General features: G+C 33.6%; 1 protein-coding gene across 1 annotated transcript in view; it reads right to left on the reverse strand.

Moving 5' to 3' along the window:
• Window positions 1-450: 450 nt before the first annotated feature.
• The window catches only part of LOC113519591 (uncharacterized), a 33,024-nt gene continuing 17,184 nt past the window's right edge, over window positions 451-16,290 (reverse strand). Inside the window, exons 2-4 of the mRNA XM_052903397.1 lie at window positions 7,029-8,788; window positions 3,778-3,788; window positions 451-2,457 (exon numbers count right to left, since the gene is read on the reverse strand). Of these exons, the coding sequence (XP_052759357.1) occupies window positions 704-2,457; window positions 3,778-3,788; window positions 7,029-8,788 (3,525 nt within the window). The 3' untranslated portion in view covers window positions 451-703. The remainder of the gene's footprint in view (window positions 2,458-3,777; window positions 3,789-7,028; window positions 8,789-16,290) is intronic.

A 16,290-nucleotide genomic window follows, 5' to 3' on the forward strand; every position in this document is an offset into this window, starting at 1 on the left:
TCAGTGTGAGAATAGATAAGAATGAAAACTTTCCATCAGATGGGCCGTCAGCTTGTTTACCTTTCTAAGTTGCATAAAAAAGTAATTTTTTGCAATTTCATATATTAATTCGAATCGAATTAGAATATTGCTTATCACCTGAAGTAATCAGAAATCTGGTTTTTAAACAACGACCCTGCATTGAGGCTTATTGTTGAAAAAAAAAAACAACAGACACGTTCTGTTTTGTTATTTGTTTACTCTCTTATAACGTGCCAAATTGTGATTTACGTACTGTTAGAACTTCATTGACGAAATGTTTGTAATCAATGTCTTTACTTAGGTGTATATCTAATTAGGTATTATCAATTTTCTATAAGCTCTTATCATTTGTTGAACAGCCGTTATGAGTGTCATACGTCATGACTATGGAAAATAATATGTTTTGTGTAAACAATAAAAGTACACACATTGGCAACAAAACAATTTATTGTATTATAAAATATTCTCTTTCAGTATTCTCACGGTATTTGTAAACGACAAAAATATTAGATATCACTTTTTGCTTATACTAAACAATAATAAATAGCTAGATGACTACTTATTTATACATACAATACCTATCTGTTAAATTATTTTAATTACCCAATCAACACTTTACAGCTTTTTTTATTACAAAATTGTACCTACTTGAATTGTAGTTTATTAATTCAACTATTATTTTTTATACCTGTTGTACTTGCACATACGGTGTCGATGGCACGGTTCTATCGTTTAATGTTAAATCTTTACCATATCTCTGCAACAATTCCAAGACAATGCCATTGGTCCATCCAAACCCATCTTGGACGCTATACTCTCCACCGCTACCTTCGTGGCCTGGTTTCATAACATTATATTTCTCGAACATCTTTTGCCATGTTGTATAACCTATATAATTCGCACGTATCCAAATTTTCGCTTGATCTTTCGCCATTTGTATCGCTTTTTCATCTCCACTATTATATAGACCACCGATTATGATGCTTTGAAGTGGCGGCCATGCATTGGGAAAGTCCCATTGCTCACCCGAATGTGAAATTGATGTTGGTACTCCACCAGGAAAATCCATAGCCCCTGAAGATGAAAGATACTTTGCCAAACGAGCCCCATACTCAGACGCTTGATCTACCTCGACAGCACGAGTCCATAATGGGGTAGCACAGCTTGGATAAAATTGTTTCCTAAATGCTTTGGCTTTGAGATCATAATCATACCAAATACCATCTTCAGAGTCCCACAAAACATTCGCGATTGCACTTCGCCAATACTTAGCGAGACTCCACCATTTTTGAGCTTCCCGCCGATTTTTTAGATGATTTCTAAAATCTCCCGCAAATTCTAGAGCGCCGGCGAAAATTGAATTTAAATCTACAGGCAAGATAGACGTAGGATGAACACTGGTCAAGTTAACATCTTTGTTGGAAAACATAAACCAGCGAGACGAAAAGTCCCATCCACTTTCTGCTGCGCTTTTAATTTGTAAATAAAATTCCTCACGCATGTCATCATTTGGAAAGATTTGAGCATTTGTGAAATCTTCATAATATGATTCAGGACGAGGGCCATTGTTGGTTTTGTCAGCAATGTATCGCAGAAGCATGTATTTTTTTCCTTTAAGTTCAACCTCAATTTTTTTATTGGTAAGCCAATAATGTAACTCTTTTTCAACGGTGGCAATGTGTTTCGCTAACCACGCCAGATCTCCTGTAGCTGTAAAGTAGCTTGCCACCATAGCAGTGAGCAAAGGTGGATGACTTCTTCCGAGGTAGTATAGCCGGCTACCATTCGGCATGTAACCTAATTTTTCTACTAAATACAAAAGATTTTCAATCATACCTTTTGCTGTTTCAGTCATGTTACTTATAATAAGGCCTCGTACCATCCAATACGAATCCCAATAATATAATTCCTTAAATCGTCCACCAGGTACAATAAATCCATTTGGCACATATATAAGACTAGAGCGACCGGGATGTTCCATAATATCTGGATTTACTTTCCGACCCAATCGAGCCCAGATTTGAATCACATCCTTTGCAAACTGTTTTAATTTTGGATCGGAGATTTGTTCAAGAATTGGTGGATTGGCATCAAAGTCAGGCGGGCTCCAGTGTGATAGTTCATTTCCATCGACGAAATATTTATTAACGAATTGTATAAGCGCTTCTCTTGATGGATTTTTATTTGTAGCGTCCATCAGTTTAGCGAAGTTGTCTAACGTATCATTTTCTGAGTACACGAGTTTCAAATCCACAAATGTTTTAGAGTCAGGATAGATCCTTGCCAGCTGGACTTTATGAAGGAGGTCACCAGAGCAGTATATGGAAGAATTGCACACATCTATTTTAGTAAATGCTTGTACATACGCTCCTAGCAGTCCCAGAACTGGATAGAAGGACAATCGTTGAAACTTCAACATTCTGTCTGTGTTTGGAACTCGTTATTCGTTGCTCAATTGGTTACGGATGTTGGCAGCGATAAACATAACCTTTGCGCGAACTATCGTGATGCGATGACAAGTAGCGCGGGACGAATGACCGCGGATTCCGTCCGCAATCTATGTTATATGAAGCCATTATAGTTAAAATAATAATAATTACTAATATTACTGAATGCGTGTCGCTGTGTTTCTTCTAACTACCATCACAGTTGATATAATTGACAAGATGCCGAAATAGCCGAGCGAATCCCTACTTTCACTCATAACACTAGGGGCAATGAGTTGCGCGCACACGTGGCCTCTCAAGGTCCTGACCTTAAAGCGTTGCCGGCAAACATAATTTTCGAAAATAAACAAAACGCGCGTGCCCTCTCTACAAACTCAAAGAGGAGACTGTCTAGTTTAGCTGTCAAAGTGAATGACATAATAACGTAAGGAGATTGCTGGTAACCTACTTATTATCTATGCCTGCAGCATTATCTTTTGCAATACTCTTTTATAATGTATGAGCAATTTACGATAAGATTTATCTTTAGATTTATTTCAATTAGATATCTGTATATAAACATGTCTTGTATAACTGTTTACAACACTAGCACCTCCTTTTAAGCTACTAATATGTATTATAATTAGGAAAGTTTGTAAAAACGTTTGAACGTTTAGATATTTGTTACACTAAACGGCTAAACAGATTGAAATGAAATTTAACACGTGAGATAATTATACCCTAACTTTATATATACTGATTAATTTATTTATTTACTCTTCTTTTATATAAAGGTCCAAAAGGTCTTATCGCTAAAGCAATCTCTTCCAGAAATAGAAAGAACACATAAAAAAACAATTTATAATGACAGGAAGTAAGATTGAATTAAATTATAAATTGTTTTATTTATTTTGCTTTAAAAGTACATGTACATATGTGTATAATGCAGACTTATTGCTAGAAGCATTCTCTCCCAGTCAACCTTAGAGAAGTATCAGAATACTCGAATGCAGTACTTGTAATAATTTATATACCTAGATAAACAAATAAATATACATCAATAACAAATACACTTACACGTATGTAAGATATTTTTAAGTATAACGTATTAAATCCGCCTTTTGTACCAGATATTTTTTTTTGTAATGTGGTCAATAAAGAATAAATAAATAAATAAAATAAATATTCTAAATTGTACACGAAGATGAGAATAATAGACAGTACTTACGTGATTCACGTGGACAAAGCCACGGGAAATAGCTGTTATAAAAAATTGCATGAAGCCAGGATCAATTCTCTACAGTTTTAAAATATTCAATAAGCCATTTACAATCTGGGTTTCTGCAATTACGTACGTATATTAAAATAAAAATATTGATGAATGTGGAAGAAGCGAAAGAGGTTTGTTTGAATCGAAGCATTTGGCGTTCCATTGTTTCTGCCTACCCTAATGGGAGACAGGCGTGACAGATATGTATGTATGTATGTATGTATTAGTAAATATGAGCGTTCCACATCCATTTTTATCCATGAGTTTAGCAGCTTATTTATATACCATTCTACAGCCACAGGTATGTCACAGTAATCACAACATTAAAATAAATATTAAAATAAAAACAAACTTTAATTCTTCGTCGCGTTTATCCTGTTTTGAATAAAAATATTTTATTTCCTCTGAATAAGACATGAGGAAATAGTGACGAAGTGACGACCTAACAAAGTTGTATATTCCTACTAAATTACGTTGGGGGAAGGGATTGTTAGTAATACGGACTACCAGTCCCATTGCTAGCAATATACCTTGTTGGGTCAACCTTCACGTGGTTCCCCCTGGAAACCATTGTGCTGAATCTCAGATGTATTCATCACGATGGGCTAACTGACCTGCCCTTTCATTCTCAGCTATCATCCTTCACTGTTGCCCCGCCAGCGTATATCGTTAGCTCAGGCGGGGTTGTTATTCCATTATCACCCATTAAATAAAATATATTTTATAAATAACAAATTGGACAATGTGAATTTAATGAATTTACTATGATTGTACATATTAACGCCATCTTACTTCTAATACAATTGACAACACTATTTATTATAAATAGCTTATAACAGTAACGTTAGAACTTTGTAATACTATATGAGAGCACGCTTAAATTATCCATTGTTATTAATATTATGAACTTATTACATACATCTGCGCAAACAACTCCCATTTAAGTAATTGTATCTTTCCATCCATTGATACAGATGGCGTTAAATCAAATACAGTGTCAGTATGAAATAATAGAATTTTAAAAATTCCTTTGTTTAATTTATGATTTTGTTCCGCCAAAAAAAAAAATAGTGACTTCAAAAGTGACAACATTAACATTTTTTTTTATACGACTTAGAATGACAAACAAGCTGACGGCCCACCTGATAGAAAGTGGTAACCGTCGCCTATAGACATGAGCAATACCATGGACATAACAGAGTATACTGTTTCGCCCATGATACCCCCCATGCGTTGCCATTCCTGAGGACTCAGGTGTTATTCCTCTGTACCCAGTAAATTCAAATGATCATTAAAAACGATCAAAGGAGCGCACAAAAATAAACGCAGTCGATTGTAAAAAGAAAGATTGGCACAGGTAGACATTGTAACATACATTAAAAAGCAAACTTCAATCACAGTGATGCCACTGAATTATTTTCTTCTTCCCCTGAATTTCCTGTTTCAACCGACTTCAGAAAAGGGAAATTTTCTATTCGGTTGTACTTTTTATGTTTGTAATTTCAAAACTCCGGCATTTATAAACCAATTTAAAGAAATATTAATTCATTTGAAAGTATATATTTTCTGATTGATCGTTTAAATCGATTCAGTAGTTAACTTTTTAATAAAAATAAATGGTTTTTAGTCGGTTTTATATAACATAATATTTTTATTTTTTATACAACTTAGAATGGCAAACAAGCTGACGGTCCACCTGATGGAAAGTGGTAACCGTCGCCTATAGATATGAGCAGTACCATGGACATAACAGAGTATACTGTTTCGCCCATGATACCAATAAAGTAGTAGGGAAAAAAGAAACAGACTTTATACACAGCCTTTTATTTAGTGTATTTTTATATACTACTTACATTAAAATATAAATAATACTTGTCGACAATTTTCTATAATAATTCGCTAGTCAAAATAAAACAATATAACCAAGAAACTATTGAAAAAACATTGCGGTGTCGCGGATACAAAATGTGGAATACATTAAATTTATAATATTTCAATAGAGTGTTAGGTATTAATTTTATTTTTTAATTTATAATACAAATAAGGATGGGAAACAAATTGATGGTACATTGAATAAAAAATGGTAACCAATACATGCATTACATACATATATAAACAGCACCATGGTCATCACAGAATACACTGTTACATTCATAATACCTCTCACGCGTTGCTGATCTTGAGACGATGTATTTCAAGTAAATACTATATCTATTATTATTACTGAAAGACTTTTCCAAACAGAAAAACCTGTGACGCTGCGATTTTTTCATGAACTTTTACTATATCTAACTAACCTATTCATTATATAAGTTTTTACACATCTATTTATATAATAATTATTCCTAAATATGTACTAAGATATTAAGTAATAGGATTCGATTTGTCTTAATTACTTCTATATTTTAATACTTCTAAAATAAATAGTCACCATTATATCGACATGTAGTAACTAATTTATAATGTTAACTATAATTCATTTGTAATGTTATTTTTATTTTATAATTCAAATCTTATTGTTATTATATATTTTATTAATTTCAAAATTATAATGTAAATATTGACTTGCCATTGTGTGACGAAAACTGTTACATTGGTTAATAAAGAAATATGAAATATGAAATAAATATTTCAAAACTTATAGTACACCTACACTGGTAATTATAATGTTTTTTATATATATAATAATGAACGCTTTTTATTATAATTTTTACTTACTCAATTTCAGAGAGTATTTATTTTACGTGATACTCATACCTAATTATATTTATACACATCAATAATTTTAAGTACAATATATAATGCATCAGTAGGTTTCATTTTTGTTTGGTACTTTTAAAATTTATAAAGTAGGTTGTATAAATTTGTAATTAAAAATATTTACACCTATATAATGTATTATTGTAGGTGATAATTATACATTTAAGAGATCGTTTCTATTTTAATAATTTGTAGGTATATAACTGTTATTTTGTTCTCACAACAAGATAAGTTAATTTATGGCACTACGATCCTAAGAATAATAGAAGTATGTTCTAATAATTCTATTAAAAATCACAACCTTCCAGTTTCAATTATAACTTTTATACAATACATTATACTTATATGTATAACTAAATTTTATTTTTGTTTTAACTATTATTTGCGTTCCGAAAATATAAAACATTGTCAACTATCTGAATTACTCAGTAATTCTTCTGTATAAATTTACTATATACTTAGTACAATATTGGACTAAATTATATCTCAAAAGATTGCAGAGGCGGTGTATTCCATATCATAAAAATATATACTTATTCTACATATTTTACTTTTCATCACTTCCCGAATCTTGCAAATCAGAAGAATCACTTGAACTTGAACTGTCCACACTCGATCCTCCATATTTATCAGGGTTATCAACAGCTGTCAACCGTCTACCGTATTTGGTAAGAAACTCTAAGACAACTCCATTCGACCAGCCGAATCCAAATTGTACTGTGTATTCTCCACCTCCACCGAACCTTCCAGGTGTTTCAGCGTCATACTTTTCGAACATCTGTTTATTTTCCGTGAATCCCTTGTGACAAGCTCGAACCCACGTTTGCGCAACGTAAAAAGCCAACTCCTTAGAATCGTCAGTACCTAACGCTTCCAGAGCATTTACTACCATACTGACTAGTGGAGGCCATGCGTTCGGGAAATCCCATTGCTCTCCGCTATTGATCAAGGATGCCGGGATTCCGCCTGGATATTTCAAACCCGGTGAATTACTCAAGTATTTCATTACACGCGGTGCGTGCTTCTTAACTAGACGCTTATCCACCACTCCCATCCACAGCGGTGCGATATTCGTCGGGTAGAAATATCTGCGGTGCTGATTGTTGCTTATATCGTAATCATACCATATACCATGTTCTTCATTCCACAGTACCTCTTCGATAGAACTCTTCCATTGCTTTGCCATATAAGCCCAATGCGCTGCATGTAGTGGCTGCTTTAGAATTGCTCTAAAGTATGCCATATTTTGAAGAGCATTTGCAAATATTGCATTCAAATCTACTGGAATTATATCTCGTGTACGAATCGTTTTCAAATCACCAGTATTTTCTCCATTCGAATCGATAAACCATCGAGAAGAAAAATCCCAACCGCTCTCAGCGGCGCTCTTCAAATCAATATAGAACTCATTTCTTCGTTCTTGTGTATCGAACTGCTGGGCATCCGTGTAATCTTCATAATAAGATTCTGGTCGAGGCCCGAGACTCGGAGCGAAGTATCTAAGTAAAGTGTAAGATTGTTCGTCCTTGTCGAATGCAACAATTTTTGTATCCAACCAGTATTTTAATTCGTCTTCAAGAGCATTAATATTAGCTTTCAGGAATTCTATATCTTGCGTCTCTCGAATGTAAAGTGACATCATAGCAGTTAATAGCGGCGGTTGACTCCTCTCTTGATAATACCATCTGCTACCGTTGGGAATGTGTCCGAACTTCTTCAAAATTTCTATAAGATTCTCGATTACACCTCTTGCAGTATCCCGCATACCACTTATAAGCAAACCTTCTATTATCCAATACGTGTCCCAATAATATATTTCCTTAAATCTTCCACCAGGAATTATGAAACCATTTGAAACTGGCACAAGGCTGTACTGTTCAGGTTTCTCAAATACCTCCGGTTTGACTTTTCTACCAAGAATGGGCCAGACCCCATTAATATCCTTGCCGAATTTCTTCAATTGCTCATCTCGAATACTCTGAAGGAAAGCGGGATTGTCCGTGTGATCTTCAGGTGTCCAGTCCTCGAGTTCGCTGGTCGCATCGAAATATTTATCGACGAATGATTTCAGCTGTTCAGCAGTTGGATTATTATTCGTCTCATTCAATAGATCATCGAATGCCGCCAAAGTGGTATTTTGATCATTACGCATTTGGAGATCGACAAAAGTCTTCGAGTCCTTGAAGATACGTTGAAGCTGCACATGGTGTAACAGTTGACTGTCACAGTAAACCAATTTGCTGCAGGACGGCGGAAGATCATCCACGAAAGCACCCCTCACCGCTACCACCAAGAAGACAAGCCGCCACATCTGAAATAGACAAAAAAATGACGTATGAGTATGTTGAATGTGAACACCGGAATGAATCTAGAATTTGTATATGTAGACAGATAAATGTAGGTTTTTTTTTGTTATATCACAAAGGTGGCAAATAAGCACATAGTCCGTCTGATGGTAAATGATCGCTGTAGCCTATGGACGCCTGCAACACTAGAGGTGTCACGAGCGTGTTGCCAACCTTAAAGAAACCTTAATATACCCTTTTTTAAAGAACCCCATACTGTAGTCTCTAGGGAAAACCTCGGCAAGGAGCTCATTCCAAAGTCTGAACGTTCGTGGGAGAAAATTTCTCTGAAACCGCACTGTACATGATCATTTAGGTTCAAGAGTATGAAGATAAATTCCCTATCAATAGCAAGCGGTGCGATGATAAAAGGTGGTTGTAGGCATCATTCCAAATAATTCTTCAGAACACAATCCGTTATACAAACGGTAGAACGCACAAAGGAAGGCAAAGTCTCACCTTAGACTTAAGGTCTCGATACCGCCTGTGTGCTTGGGATCGTCAACAATCCTCATCTTTAAACCGAGTCAAGAGGACCAGGCTGGTAATCAGGTGCTCCGGTCCACAGATGAGAGCATTATTCCATAAGGGGCCGGACTTGCGACTTGTACAACAAAAGTATAGGATGTTTACAAATTAATCGGTTACAAAACAAGAAAAAATGACTCCAGGATATAATTTTTTTAGTATCGCATATTTTTATTTTATTTTATTTTAATAAAGTACCGAACGACCTTTTTATTTGATTATTCAAAATTCAGAACCGCATTTATATCTGAACAGGTTTGCCATTAGGTATCTACAAACATTTTAAATTATCGTATGTTTTATGGTATGTGTTTTTTATAGCGGTTGCATATGTGTATGGTTTATCGTTGCATCCTTTTAAGAGTACAGGTATATGATGGTCGTACAATATCTATTCCATTTAAATATTTGTGTAAATTATTGTAATATATTGCCAAAAATGCTTCATGACCTACAAGTGTAATATTTAATTTCCATTATAATATTTATCATACTTTCAAAAATATATAATATTTTTTAATGTATAACCAAATAAAACCATAAGAATAAAGATAGGAACTAATATCGTCATAGTCGTAGCATACTGACGGATCTGACAAAGATTACATATAAAGATCCGTCAGTATTCTACGACTATGAGGATATAGGATTTATTTATTTACTGTTATGACGTAGGTCTGGACAATGTTAAAATTAATAATATTGCAATAAATTGAAGAATTCTAATTGCTTTAATACACTTTACAAAATGAAGGAGCTCTCAATACGACGGTAAATTTAGGAGTTGAATCTTTAATATTTATTTTTGCAATCTTAATATAATTATTACTATTCCTTATCTCGTAGATGCCATCTTTAATCGTGTAAGAGTATCGCCCTCGGGTGTTAACAATTAGCAAGCGGCATTCAATATACAATTAAGAGAGTCTTTTACAAAAAAATCGACTACAATTGTGGCAAAACCACTTCTTTTTATTAAAAAAAAAACTAAATTACTGAGCCGATTTTGATAAAATTTCTATAGGATCAATCTGTAAGTATATCTTTTCAAATAAAAAAAATAATTTTCCGAATTAGTTTATAGGTGACGGAGTTATGAGGTAACAAACATAAAAATAATACAATCGAATTTAGAACCTTCCTCTTTTTGAAGTTGGTTAAAACCAATTAGGTGCTTAGCTCACCTACTTTCTACTTATTTTTATAAAGACATTGGCACTTTTGTTTTCCGACCTAAAGAGTATTGTTGAGTGACAGAGAACGCTATCAGAAATTATGTACAATCTGTGTATACAGGTGCACAGCTGTGGAAAAAGCCCGCCTAGAGAAGTGCCGCACTGATCGATTAAAGGTTACACAATGATTTTAAAGAAAACACATTGAACGCTCAGTAAACAATTGAAATAACGTTCCAAACACAGCTCACGTGGGCCAATTCGCCACATTAACAAGTATTTTAAAAGATAGAGTGGTTAAAAATAAATAATTCGTACTTGTCATTTGCGCGGAAGTGTTTGGAAGTTGCAAATATAAATAAAGGCAAACATATCTAATTTACTCTATAGGCTACTTCTCGCGGGTTTGCCTGCATGAATCAGTATATAAAATATCCAGTGTATCAAGTCAAGATATACTCTGTACGCGTGTTCCATAATTTTATTCAAATCGGTTCAGCCGTTTAAGTTGACTGAGTAACAAACATACGAAAATCCAAATATCTTTACAAGTTTCAGTTATATTAGTAAGATCATTGTGGAAGATGTTCATAAGAGAGAAGAGGACAGTAAAATCCGTGGTCTCGTTCTTTCATATGCATTTAGTATACTTATAAATATGCGTTAGGGATAAGTGCCACTTACGTATAAACATAGAAATTTCTAGTACTATTTTATTAAAAAGATAAATAAACTTTATCTCGATTTCCCCCTATTTTGAAGTCGGCTAAAGTATTAGACAGTTCTCGATTCATATATTTTTTTTACATATATTATCTCATAACTTCGTCATTTAAAACCTAATTTGAAAAATTATTTTTTCATCTAAATGAATATTCTTTTAGATTGAATTGAAGTCCAATAGAATTTTTAACAAAGTTAATTTAGTAGTTTAATTTTTAAATTAAATTAACTGGTTTTTCCACTATTGAAATTGATCTTATTTTGTGAAACAAAATCTCATTTGTTTTCATATTTTCTCGTACAAGAAATGAAATTATAAAATAACAATAAATAAGCATGTAAAAATATATGTATCTACCGTCTCGTTCAACTTCAATTCCTTGCTTAATAAACTTACCAATCACATATACACATTTACATTACACGTTCACTAATGTAATTGATTTTTGTCCCAAATGAATTGTTTCTCTTCTCACTTATGTCACTGTTCATTTCCAATGTACATAAATACGCTACACCTCGAATAATTTACTATTTTTGCATTTGCACTACGTCCATGGTCTCTGTAGAGCTGTGCCCAATTAGCCAATTAGTGGAACCGCTTATAGTTTGTTACGGAGTTTAATATTTATGGAAATTTTTATTACTATTCGCATATAAAAATCATCTCAGGTACTTATATATCCGTATTGAGAATCAATCGATATGTGTCAATATTGATTCAGACGTTTTGATTATTGGAGCAGCAAGCGTTACGAATTTTATCAATTATATAATATAATAACAGAATTTTAAACTACAAAAGCGACTTCAGTCTTGAATATACATACAGCGACTAATATTACATTATAATTTTCAATGTAATATTGAAAATATTTGAATTTAGTAATGGAATGACGTGTCTACATTGAACAAGCAGAGTTTGCTTCGCATTAAGCATTATTTGCAACGCCAAGTAAAACGGCAGCTTTGTTTATTGTATTATGTATGCAATATTGTTAACTGTTTTGTACTATTATTAACTGTGTTTCAGGTCGAATGAAAGTACACAATACAAAGACATAACATCTTAGTCAACAAGAATGCCAATGTACGAGGGGTATCATGTGCTTCATGGAACTATTCATGTCTATACGCGACGGTTACCACATCGGTGGGCTGTCAGCTTATTCGCCATTTTAAGTTGCATAAAAGAAAAGAGTTTGTATTTTTTTTTTTCTAAATTATTCTCAGTTGATTAATTTAAAGAACTAAGTTGTTTGGTTTATATAATAGCTTGTTCATTTTAAAAAAAATATTATAGCATTGATTCGGTTTAACGACCTATTCCGTCATTATGAAATTTGGTGTACACGCATTATATAGGACGAAGAAGGATATAGACTACTTTTTATCCCGATTAGTAAACATATCCCGGTCAAGCGAACGAAGTCGCTGGCAGAAGCTGGTAAATTATTTTTTACTATTAAAGGAACTATAGACATAGTATAACGTAGGTATTTATAATATAAAGGAAACCATAATCGATCCTGATCTCAACTAATGAGATATGATAATAAGATTTTTTTTATACCACTGAGGTGACAAACAAGCATACGGCCCACCTGATGGTAAATGGTTACCGTAGCCTATGAACACCTGCAATACCAGAGGCACTACGCGTGCCTTGCCGACCCTGGAGAAACCTCTTTACCCCCCTTTTGAAAAACCCCATGATGTACTCTCTTGGGAAAACTTCGGCAGGGAGCTCATTCCACAACCTGAGTGTTCGTGGAAGGAAAGATCTCTGAAACCGCGCAGTACGCGACCATTGAGGCTGTAGGACATGAGGATGAACTCCCTGTCGATGGCGAGCCGTACGATGGTGGAAAGTGGCTGTGGGCATCATATTGAACAATTCATCGTTTTAAATTATACAATACAATTGACTACAAATTGATCATATAACGTCACTGCGTTAAAATTAAAATTTTAATGTACCTGGCCCAATAATCGATACTTCCTCGACCTGTTGTGTACTTGCTTCTTATCAGCACGAATTGACAATGCCATTTATCAAGGTAAAACATTATTTACTACATAATTATGTAAAAACGCGAGCACTGGCATAAAAAATATATCAATGAAATATAGATGCTGGCCTTTTTTAAGCATTCTCAAGAAGAAGGTTTTTTTTTATACAACTTAGAATGGCAAACAAGCTGACGGCCCACCTGATGGAAAGTGGTAACTATCGCCTATAGACATGAGCAGTACCATGCACATAACAGAGTATACTGTTTCGCCCATGATACCCCCCAAGCGTTGCCATTCCTGAGGACTCAGGTGTTATTCCTCTGTACCCAGTAAATTCACGCCATATCTCACCCTTCAAACCGAAACACAGCCATGCAAACACAACTGCTTGAAACGGTTGAAACACGAATGGGACAGAGGTACCTAAGCAATCGACTTTTATACAAAGTCTCCCTCTGGTTAGGTTACATGATAGGGTTGTCTCTCTACTTGCTGCGAAGCCAAATCCATACACGATTCTGTATTCTAAATTCAAATATATATAATCCTTAACAATATTATAAATGTGAAAATGACTTTGTTTGTTACCTTATAGAGATATTTGGTATACCTACACTTACTATACGGGATGGATTAGTCGAAATGTAAAAAAAAAAAATATCCAACATTACGGACGAATACTCTTAGAAAGTTTCGAAAAATAAAAACATATTTATCTTTTTTCATTTATTTGGGAAAACTAACAGTGACAAAGAAAACATTGAGTAAATTTGCCACCAACACCGTTTACCACAATTTCGATTCTAATATAATACAAATAGCTTAAGCAAAGAAGAACAGTTAAAAATTACGTGAATCTTTTAGAGATTAGCTTTTTAAAAGTGCTTGGGCGTTCATTAATAATATCAACATCATTAAATAAAGCGTTATATGAATTCACAAGTCTATACAAAGGTGACCGTTTTCCCGAATTTGTACGACAGCGGACAAAAAGACTATTTGGATAACGGCAATGCACTCTAGTGGGTATTCTTTAACACAACTTATTGATAATTGGACTACAGTCATATCTATTATGATTTGAAGTAACTATTTAAGTTTAGAAATTTTAGTTTAAACTGTTCATAGCAACTTATTTGAGAGCGTTTTAAATTATTTCAAATATGCAAATTCTTGAGTCCTTATCATTGACACGCTGTTGTAAGGGTTCAATTATTGCCGATAAATCGATACGAACACGATTTTAAAGGTCTGCTCTTGTTTTTTTTTTTTTATCAATGTTCACAGCTGTTCACGTTCAATGCCGTAGCCACAAGGCATGTCTGTAGCGTGACTTGACGAAGTCGGTTGCTTTGATAGTATTGTCATGTCGCGTGGGATAACATGTTTATTTGGCGCCTTGTTTAGATTGCACCAGCTGATTTATCATATCAGTTTGTTTTTTTTTTATATACCCACTTATCATTAATAATAAAGTCGTCACTGATATACACGAATTACAATAGACCTCTTGCCAGGTCGACCTCCTCGCGGTTCTCCCTGGAAACTATCATAGTTAATTCCTGATGAATTCATCATGATGGGCTAACTGGCCTGTTTTCATTCTCATCTATCACCCTTCACTGGTGCTTCGCCAGCGTATCCCGTTAGCGCGGGCGGGGTTACCATACAATTTTCACCCAGCAAAAAAATGGACCTCTTGCTGCTTAAGTTTTAAATGTACACCCGGTAACAAAGGAAAATAATAATAATAGGGTTTGAATCCCAGCCGGCTGTGCTTCTATCGGGGGTTAGTTTGCCATCTCCCCTACTTAAGAGAGGGATGCGAATTTTAGAAAATCATTAGTGATTTATTCAAAAACACAATGTGCATTGTGTCTAAAATTATGTATGATTTTACAAAAAAAAAACATTAATTATAAATAATAGTAATGTTTCAATAAATATTTAAATTATTTACCATTATTTTATTATTTCAGTGGTTAACTGTCCACTGCTGGACATAAGCGTTCCCCATAAGAAGAGTTTTGCCAGTAGTTGCCACGCTTGGCAAGCGGGTTGGCAACCGCAGTTAGTATTATAAAATGCATTAATAATAATGTAGAGTAAATTAAAAGAATTAATAATTAAAAGCATACTTAAAGATTTTTTTCGGAATAAAACTATCCTGACAATTAAGGAATTAATTAATGAAATCGCTTCAAATTGTTCGTATTGAGTACGTATCTCCTTCTTTTAAAGCGTCTACCTATTTATCCCTTATTCACTCAAATTTTAAATTCAGTAAAGCTTCCTTATAGATTTTTTTTTTATTTTTAAATAAATATATATTATCATGCTTTGGTCTGTCATTAAAAATATATTTAAATATATTTTTAAATTATTATAAATTGTTTATTTTTATATCGCACTGCGTGCGTCACGAGCACATCGTTAAAACATAATAGCGTCAATAATACTATACGTATTTTATTTCCTTTTCATTATCAATTTTTTTTTTTTATTTTATTTGGCAAACAATTATCTACTAATTGCACTTTACGTTTACATAAAAATAAGTCAAAAATTAATAATGTTTCCACGAGTTTAAAAATGTATATATTAAATATACAATATATCGTGCATAAAATATTAAAATTATAACTATGTACTCGTAAGTAGGTACTATATTCGATCCATTTCTGGGACTGGGACAGGATATAATTATGTACATACACATTACATTGTACCTATATATATATATATATATATATATTGCCTTATAAAAAAAAATATTTGACGACTCTCGTACAAATTCTTCATCTGGTTAAATTATTATATATTCTTTATTGCACTAAAGCATTACAGTAACAACAATAAGTTAATAACAATGTTAGCAAAGGCGAACTTATCTCTAAAAGAGATCTCTTCCAGTCAACCTAACACAGTGGCATAGGAAGTAGTGAGTGGGCAGTAGTAGTGCAAGACAGAAATTTAAAAAATATTTACATAAATTGTAAATAATTATATATATATACACACATACA

This window comes from Galleria mellonella, unplaced genomic scaffold, assembly GCF_026898425.1.
Source record: "Galleria mellonella isolate WM207_F2 unplaced genomic scaffold, CSIRO_AGI_GalMel_v1 utg139, whole genome shotgun sequence".
Classification (NCBI taxonomy): domain Eukaryota; kingdom Metazoa; phylum Arthropoda; class Insecta; order Lepidoptera; family Pyralidae; genus Galleria; species Galleria mellonella.